Source organism: Hyposmocoma kahamanoa, unplaced genomic scaffold (assembly GCF_003589595.1).
Source record: "Hyposmocoma kahamanoa isolate Upper Pololo Valley unplaced genomic scaffold, ASM358959v1 166, whole genome shotgun sequence".
Classification (NCBI taxonomy): Eukaryota; Metazoa; Arthropoda; class Insecta; order Lepidoptera; family Cosmopterigidae; genus Hyposmocoma; species Hyposmocoma kahamanoa.
The window spans coordinates 180,726-190,273 of NW_020653601.1; the positions used below are offsets into that span (position 1 = coordinate 180,726).

General features: G+C 35.9%; 1 protein-coding gene across 1 annotated transcript; it reads right to left on the minus strand.

Annotated features, from left to right (window-relative positions):
• Nucleotides 1–79: 79 nt before the first annotated feature.
• Nucleotides 80–1,944, minus strand: LOC113225541. Its single transcript, XM_026457865.1, has 2 exons — nucleotides 1,681–1,944; nucleotides 80–1,541 (listed from the first exon to the last, which is right to left on the minus strand). The coding sequence occupies exons 1-2, from the start codon at nucleotides 1,793–1,795 to the stop codon at nucleotides 106–108; spliced, it is 1,551 nt and encodes a 516-aa protein (XP_026313650.1). The 5' UTR covers nucleotides 1,796–1,944; the 3' UTR covers nucleotides 80–105.
• Nucleotides 1,945–9,548: the final 7,604 nt, after the last annotated feature.

Consider the following 9,548-nt stretch of genomic DNA (forward strand, 5'->3'; position numbering starts at 1 on the left):
TGTTTGTACATATACATTATAAAAGCATAAGAACGAAATAAAACCATTTCTAAACATCCTTTTTCAATTTTATTTAACAACAAATCCTGATGGTGGAATCAATTGTCATTTTCTATTGAGTAAACCTTGTAATATTGCATTTCTTTCTTTCTGTATGTTGTTTGATTCTTCAGCTACTTGCACTAGTCTCTCGAATTTCCGATCTGTTTCTGTCCGTTCATACACGTCCCGCACTGCACGTCGAATCTCGCACCGCATCACGTCGTCGATATCCACTCTGCTTCTGTATGTTGCACCACCAATTGGCTCATCATAAATTGCTTCAAAGTAACGATAATATGGCCAGCTAGTGCATTTTCCAGTCTGCTTCTTTTTCCAAGCAAGCCTGATATATGTTTGCTTTAAGTTTCTAAACTTCTTATCACATTCTCCTGCTGTTAACCCTAGCTTTGGACCAATCAATCTCCATAACGTTTTATTTTTGGTGAGGGGATCTCTAAACTTTTCTTTGTTGTCAATGTAGAAGGAAAGTAAGTGATGTATGTAGTTTTCGTCCTGTCCAGTTTTATAAACAATTTTCTGACCATCCATATCTATATATCTAGCAGTATAACTGTTAATTATTTCAAAGTCTCTGTAATATCGCCATTTAGTTGTAAGCCTTCCACCATGTGCCCTTTTCTTTAATCTAACATATGTCTGCTTAAGATTCCTGAACTTTTTATCACATGCTGATGGAGTTTCACCCACTTTTTGAGAGATTTCTTTCCAAAGTTCCTTTTTCTGTAATTTAGGATTCCTGAATTTATAACCTATTTGAGCATAGGCCTCAAGAAGTACTTTGATTTTATTTCTGTCCCATGGCCTAACATTTGGATTGTAGTTATGGTAGATTCGTTCAAAGTAATGGTAGTAAGGCCACTTAATGCCCTTGCCAGTTTCACGACTTCTATTTAACCAGGTTAAATATGACCTCCTTAGATTTTTAAACTTGTGGTAACAATTGTAACTTGTAGTGCCCAATCGAATTGCCATTTCTTTCCAAACATCTTTCTGCAAACAATTAGGATTGCGAAACCTGTGCAGGTTATCTATATAAAGACTAAGAAGTCTTCTCACTTTGTTATCTTCCCAAGGCTCTAAAACTGAGGGTGGCAGGGCCTTGAGGTCTGTGAAGACTTCTTCACAAATACTATAATGTACCCATTTGATGTCTCTTCCCATCCTCTTCTTTTTCAATAGTCTCAAATAGGTCCTTCTTAGGTGTCTGTACTTAGTGTTGCACTCATCTGGAGTTGCTCCAATGATACTGCTTATTTCTTCCCATAGAATTTCTTTATCAACATTTTTATTTTCAAGACACAATGTAAGCAGTAATTTGACCTTGTGTCTGTCCCAGAAATTTTCATCTTCTTTACCCTTTTGACGTTTGGCCACTGTTTCACAGTGATCAGAGTCCTGTATCGTGGCCACTTCAATCACCTGTTCATATTGTCTATCAGCAGTTTCTATGACATACCTTGAATCTTGTTCTGTTGTAACTGGAAAAATGTGCCTCGGAATTACTTATCTGTTTGGAACGATTCAACTAGCTACGCAGCATAATTCATTAAAATAAAGCCATTACTGGTGGAGTGGTCAGAGAAAACATATTTAAATATTGAAAATGTATGTACTTACTTTGAGGATTTTGTATGGTGGTGATGTTGTTACTGCTAAATATAACATTGCCTTGGTCTTCGCGTAAAACAAACCAGTAACCTTGGTTCTGATTGTGACTACCGTTGGTATCCATATTTTAGACGAGTATCATCAGTTAATCTCATATCTTTTATTAATTCACGATCACGAGTTTCTTCGTTCGTTATTTGGATGGAATTAATTATTTTTAGTATGTAATTCTTGAATTCGACATTTCATTTCCTTTTCCCATGAAAGTTCTCTTTGCCCCATACATCTTTCTATGTTTCTAATTTGTGCCCCATACCACCACATTTTTTTTTCCTATTTCTTGGCACTATGGCATCCAGCCTTTGGCAGTCAACCACACACGTACCACAAAGTGGCAACCACACACAGTACCCACCCACAAATAATTATAATACATACACCATCAAATTGTTACCAAGAGCGCCAGTCTATCTATTACTCTTGTCTATGCCAAAGAGTACCTTGTATTGAGGTGGATTCACAATGCACATTTTCTGGCAATATGTTGCCGCATTTTATCACATTGCGCGACATGACCTTGATTTGACAAATCAGAAGCTTGAATTATATTGCCAGAATTTAATTTTTTTTCCCTTGGCTCTTCGCGGTAAGCATTTTAGCCACTTTCAAAGTGTTTTGACTAACTTGTTTTTAAAACGGGGAAACTTTCATAATATCATGGAATGTGTGCAATTGTGAAGCCACACAAGTCATTTTTTTATTGGTTTTTACGGCTCTGGATACTTTGACCGTTTGAGCCATTGGTCAAAATAATAACTTTCAAAATATAACACTTATAAAGTAAAACGAAAACATTTTAAATTTCGTTCAGTCTTAAATATAAAGTTACATATTGCTAACAAGTTTTTTCAAGAGTAACGATTGAACGTTTTTTGGAATATCACTGTCATCATCACAAAGGTCCTTTTTTCTGCCACAAGTATCAGACGATGAAAACGGTATTGAACACAGGGGAAAATGATAAGTTGTAACTCGACTGTTTCTTCGGTACAATGTGGACATTTATTATTTTTGAACGATTCCCAATCTCTTTAGGTGAGCAGGAATTTTGCAGTGGCCAAATCTTATTCTATTGATGGTAGTTATCTGCTTCCGTGAGTCTAGATTCGTTTTATTCCACTAAGGTTGGGCGGGCGGGCTCATTTGTATGCTGGTGTACCACTTTGCTTTTGTTTTAGTCGCTTTCCTTCAATATTCCGCCCATAAGGACTTCAGTGACATCATGAACTGGGCATGAAAGTCTGTGTAAGGTACTTTCAAACAAAAGGAATGATCTTCATCTGCTGTTCGTCGTGCAGCTCTATCAGCTTCTTCATTCCCAGGAATACCAGAATGTGAAGGTACCCACCTAAATATTATATTTTTACGAGAGAGGTGGGATGCAAGTTTTTGTTTCTAAAGCTATTATTGGTGTTGAGCACATAGCTCTTGTTATCATCCTTAAAGCTTTATTTTGTATAGTATCTAGTTTTTAAATGTTGATTTATTTGCATTGATGGAAGTCAAAGTGCTATAATCAAAGTGACTGCGTACTAAGCTTTCATAAAACATGGACAACATCTTGCCATCAGAACCCCAAAAAACTCCTGCTAAAGCCCTTAGAATATTGAGCCCTTTGGATGCATTCTTAGTAATATAGTCAATATGATGCTGAAAAGTTAATTTTAAATCTAAACATACACCCAAAATTTTTTTAGTATTGACCCAAAGAAGCTCTCTACCCTTATACGTAACTGAATTCAAAGTGCAATTTTCTTGTTTTTTTACTGAAATTCATGGCAGCACTTTAAGTAGGACTAATGTTAAGTTTTAACTTGCCTAAATAATAATTTTAAAATATGGTTTAAGCCTAGATTAAGATTATGTACAGCAATATTTACATCTTTATTAACATTGTACCTACATAATAAAACAATAGTATTTTCACCCAAACTGGTATTGTTATTCATTATTTAAATTTACGTCATAACACAAAAACATGATCTGATAGCCAGGACAATCATAGAGGTTCCAAAACTTTCCCTACAGCAGATCAGGGTCTGTCTACAACACCTAGCGAAGATCGTGTTTTAAGAAAGCAATCCCTAGGGAGGTCTTTAGCGAAAGTGTCCGCTGCTTGCTCTCTAGACGGTATGTAGAGGACATTAATCTTCTTTTCTTGATACAGCTCACGAAGAAACTTATAGCGCGTATCTATATGTTTCGTCTTGTAGTGAAACACTACATCCTTTATGAGCTTGATAGCACTGTGGTTGAAGAAAAATTATAATTACATTTGTCATTTAGAAAATAAAACTATTTATCCGGATTCAAATCGCGTATATTTGTTATTTCAAACAAACCGACGTTTCGGGCCCTTTACAGGTCCCATGGTCACGGTTGACTGAGGTGGTACAGTCTTCAACCAGTTATGTTTAACATTAATGCAAACCACCTTATTTTTTCACTATAGTTACAATAGTTATTAATTTAATACCTTATTTTTAATTTTACAAAGAAAACATTCCAATTTACGCTACATTAAGTTTTACAAATTATTTTATTGAATGAATTTTTATTAAGTTCAATTTATTATTAATTAATAATAGAAATTAGAATAAACTAAAACATATTAATTAGTACTGCAGTCTTATGTCTGTTTGGGATTTTTCATCAGAGGAAATACTGGATCCCAAACTGGTGGTACGGAGAAACTAGGACTGTTGAAAATAGTATGTTTTTTAATTTCAATGGCCTCTCGCAGCATCCTGGGTAGATAACGAACTTCTTTTGCAAGGACCTGGGGCTTGTCAAACTTCATTGAATGAGTAGGTTTATCTATGACACGCTCGTAGATTGCAGACTTGTTTTTGATTTGTGTTTGACATCAGCTATACATATGTTCTTTGACGCAGGTACATACAAATACTTCGCTTCCACTTCGGATCCAGGTGTTGTTTTCTTTTAGAGAATTCATCTCCTCATTCATGGCAGTATACCATTGATCAACATTCTCGGACTCCATAGCTTGCTTGTAAGTCTGAGGTTCATCTTCTGACAAACAAACACAACAGCTGGAGTCGGAACTTTGAAGAATGACTCTTCTGCTTCTTAAATTATAACCATCCTTTACTTCTGGTAGCTCCATAGAGGATTGACGTTCATTACTGGCTGACTGATGTGCTTCTACTTGGACAGTTCCTAGTAAGAGAATCGTTTTCTTATTTAGAATGATTACATGTCTCATGATCTTCATCATCACCGACGTTAGGTACTGGTAACTTACAGAACTCATAAGAAACAGTCTCTGAACTAAACAAAACATCTCGTGAGATAATAACATCATTCTTCTCCGGAATCCAAATACGATAGCCATCTTTATCATCGCAATATCCAACCAAATAGCCTTTTGTCGCCTTTTTATCGAGCTTCTTATGTTTCTGACATGGAACATGCACGAAGCATTTTGTGCCAAAAATTCTCAAATGTTCAAAGTAAACTGGTTTGTTATACCAAAGCTCATAAGGTGTCTTTCCGGGTATATGTGTAGATCCAGTTCGGTTCATTACGTAGCTTGCAGTATTAACAGCTTCAGCCCACAGCTGTTTTGGTAGATCTTTATTGTAATGCATGCTTCTCGCTGCTTCAACAAGAATCCTATTTTCACTTTCTGCCGCATCGTTTTTTTCAGGCGTATACGGCTTACTAATACGGTGATTTAAGCCATATGCTTCTGTAGTAGTTTGACGTACTTCGGCATTATTGAATTCTTTGCCTCCATCTGTCAACACTTCTTTGACTACGTGATCAACTGTTTTAACCTCAGCAACAAATTTAGGGAGTATAATGCCTACTTTGGATTTGTGTTTTAAAAAGTACACTTTTCGAAACTTTGAGAAATCGTCTTTAAAGTCAACAAAGTGTTTGCTTCCCCCAATACATGTATCTGACAAGGGGTCCACAAACATCAGCGTTAATTTGCTCGCCGGGTTTTGTTCCTCGATTTAGCCTTGTACCGAATGACAATCTGGTCGTTTTTCCGTATAAACAGCCATCACAGTCAGCTTGAATAGGTGAATAAATAATATCTTTTTTTGCAAGAACTTCCTTGACATGTCTTTTATTCTGATGACAAACTCGATCGTGCCATATTTGTAGGCTTATTCCTTCTATCGGGCGGCGTCGTGGTGAATGTTCACTGATCCCACGGCGCCGACTCAACCGGCGAGAGGGAAACCCGGGGGGGTTTTAGTGGGGTAGGCCCTCCAGTCTAGAGGGAGAGTCCCCACATAACCCCTGAGTCTCCCTGGGCTCAGGGGTATCCATAAAGATTTCCCCCCGTCAAAAAAAAGGCTTATTCCTTCTTTCACAACACATGCGTTAACAGTTCGTATTCTCATTAAAAGTTTGTACAGATTGCCATCTCGGATACTGACCGCCTGAACTTGGCCGTTCTTGTCCTTAAAGATGCGCTTATCTTTATCAGCTTGCTCTATATAGCCATGGTCAAGAGCCGAACCTGATGAGAATAGATTCTGTCCAGCTTGAGGTACATACCAAACATTATTCAAATGACCTGGTTTCCATTTACCGTATACCGACATTTCCACATCAACAATGTCTTGCCCGTATGGGTACATAGTACAACTGTCTCCTAGTCGCAAAGGTCTTGAAGTGTCAAAAGACGTGTAGCTTCGAAACGAGTTGGCAATTGAAGTTATGTGGTGAGATGCTCCTAAGTCAACTATCCAGTTAGCGCTTGAGTCATCGCGTCGAGTTAGAAATGCATCACCTTCGTCTTTCTGAATTGCTTCCTTAGACTTATTCAGTTTCTTGAACTTCTTAAGTAAAAAGCATTGTTTCTTAGTAAGTCCGTTTTTGTTGCAATGTGGACATTTCAACTTGTCTTTGAGTTTATCATTTAAAAGAGCATTTTCTGTCGTAACGGTGGATGTAGACGGTTTCTATTCCAAATCTTCAAGACGTTGCTCATGAAGTCGAAGGCTCTCCGTAAGAATAGAATTTTTTCTCTTCTCTTTAGGCACAGATTCCCACGCATTTTTGAACTCTAGGTACGTTGAAGGTAGTGTATTCAGTATTCTGTTCATTAGTAATGAGTTTGGGAGAGTGCAGTTTCTTCAGACGAAGATTCGTTTCCAGGGGGTACAGAAACAGTTTCTATGCCTTTCACAATGTTTTGCAGCTTGTGTATGCTCAATTAAAAGTTTATATTATAATAATTATAATAAGGGTTACCAACCAATTATCGAGTCCACGTAATCTTTCAATATTAAAGCGATTTATTTTTTGGGTGCTCAGATTATGAAACACAAACTATTGCCAATTAATAACCAAGATATTATGTAGAAAAGAAAAAAACTAAAAAAAATATTTCCCATAACCTAATAAAACAATAGTATTATCACCCAAACTTGCATTGTCTTCATTATTTAAATTTGCGTCTTTACATAAAAACATCTGATGGTCAGGACAACCATAGAGGTCTCTAACAGTAATCTAACAGTACAGAATTAAATCATCGGAAAATTGTAGAAATTTTACATTGTTATCTTTTAAGTATTTTGGTATCTGACTGAAGAAGTTGCAGAGCAATGGATGTATGGTGGCACCTTGCATTGTACCCTTGTAGACATTTCTAGACCCATGAATTATATTATTGAAGTTAATGTACATAATTCTATCATACAGAAAATGAAATATGTATAGTGCTATTTTACAGTGCTTGCCTGGTATATTTATCTCACTCAGAATGAGAGTCAGTATGGAAGTGTCAACGTTATCAAAAGCCCCTGGACATCAAGGAAGGCACATACTGTTGACGAGTGAGCATGGAAAGAGTTACTGATATTGCGATCGGAGTAACTAAACTCTCAGCACTACTAAGTCTCTTGCGGAAACCGAATTGCTGGGTAGGTAAAGTAATATTGGATTCTACGTAAAAATCTAATCTAATTATAAGCATACATTCAAAAATCTTGCCAATACAGGATGAAAGTGATATTGGTCGGTAAGAATTACTATCATTATGAGGTTTATCAGGTTTTATTACTGGTATGACACATTGTGTCTTCCAACTTACAGGAATTTGGCCAGTTTCCCACACTAAATTTAAAATTTCCAGTAGTGCTTTTTTAACTCCAAAATGTAGATTTTGGATTAATCGAAATAACATCATCTAAACCACGAATATATAGAATAGAATCTTTGCGTGCATTTAATGTAGTTATAAATTCTTGCAATGTGAAAGGTTTAATAAGAAAATGTCCCTCAGGATTACATACCTTATCAAAAATGAAATCTAATGCTTGTGTATATTTATCGAAGAAAGAAGATATCCATTCATCATTTTTAGGCCTATTACAGTTATTGATCCGCTTAAATCTTTTTATGTAATTCTAAATTGCACTGACCCGTGTATACCAGTTAAAAGATTCACATAATATTCGCCAACCATTTCGTTTTTTTTTCGTTGATTAGTCTTCTTTTCTGCATCTAATCTGTTATATTCTAAATAATATTCAAATGATGGATTAGATCTGCAAAAATTTCATGCCTCTTTGCTTTTATAAGCAGCTTCTTTACATTCATCATCCCACCACGGGTCAAAAGTCTTTCTATTATGGAAGGAATATTTTACTATCTTAACTACAGTTATGCTTGGGTACATTTGAAATTTCGCAACAATTATTATACGTTTTTAAAGGGTCAGCTAATGAAATAACTAAATTACTAAACATTTTTTCTGATTCTAAGCTAAATGTAGACCAGTCCGCTTTATTGTATAAATATTTCTCAAATGGGTTACCTATCTCATATTTATTTACAGAAGTATGTAAGTCTGTTATGGTGGGATAATGATAACTACCCATTGAGTCGTTATGAACTTTCCAATCGCATAGTGGGGCAATAATGGGACTAGCACAAGTGATGTCAATGGCTGATTGGTTATGATTAGCTCTTCCTACAGTTGTGGGAGCACTTGTATTAAGTATACACAGATCAGTTTCATCAAGAATATTATAAATTTCTGACCCTCTGGAATTGGTTAAGAGCCATCCAAAAGCCACATGATGGCCGATGAGATCACCAGCAAGTATTATTGGCTTGGGCAAATCGTTTAAAATTCGTTGAAGCCTTCTTTCTCCAAACAGTCTCCCTAGTTTTGAAGGAGGACAATAAACACATAAAACAGTTACCTTTCCAATATTACAGTGTAAAACTACAGCAATAGATTGTAAGAAATCGTAATAAGGTGTATTAATGATTGAATATTTAAAGGTATCTTTGATTAAAATTCCTACACCGCACCGCCTCGTCCATCAGGACCATGTTGAGAATGGAAATGATAGCTTGGAACTCTGAAGGCCGTACCCTCTCTCAAAAATGTTTCATTTAACAAACAGATGTCAATATCGTTATCATATAAGTATCCTAACAGTAATGGTTGTTTGTTAAGGGCTCCTTCTACATTGAATTGTGATAATCTCATAAAAAATTTTTAAGGGCTTTAATTAATAATTCTTTTATATGAGGTGTTGCAAGTTTTTGATTGTCATTACCAAGTGTCACCAAGGCACCAATCAAGCCTTTCAATTCATATTCGTTTTTAATTAATTGTTCGATTAATAAATTGTTCTTTTGAGATGGTTTCTTTATTAGTGTCAGAGACAGTAATAGGTTTATCCTTGGAGACAGTAGGTATTATTTTTGGTGGAGTTAATTTGGTAGGTTTTTGCGGTAGTGTTGGAAAATCGTTATGATAATTTTTGATACTAAAATTCTTGGATAGCACAGTGCCATAAGTAGGTTTATTATTT

Coding starts and splice junctions, on each gene's coding strand:
- LOC113225541 (XM_026457865.1), bottom strand. CDS start 1,795: ATGGATACCAACGGTAGTCACAATCAGAACCAAGGTTACTGGTTTGTT. Junction 1,542..1,680: donor CACCATACAAAATCCTCAAA/GTAAGTACATAC, acceptor ACATTTTTCCAG/TTACAACAGAACAAGATTCA.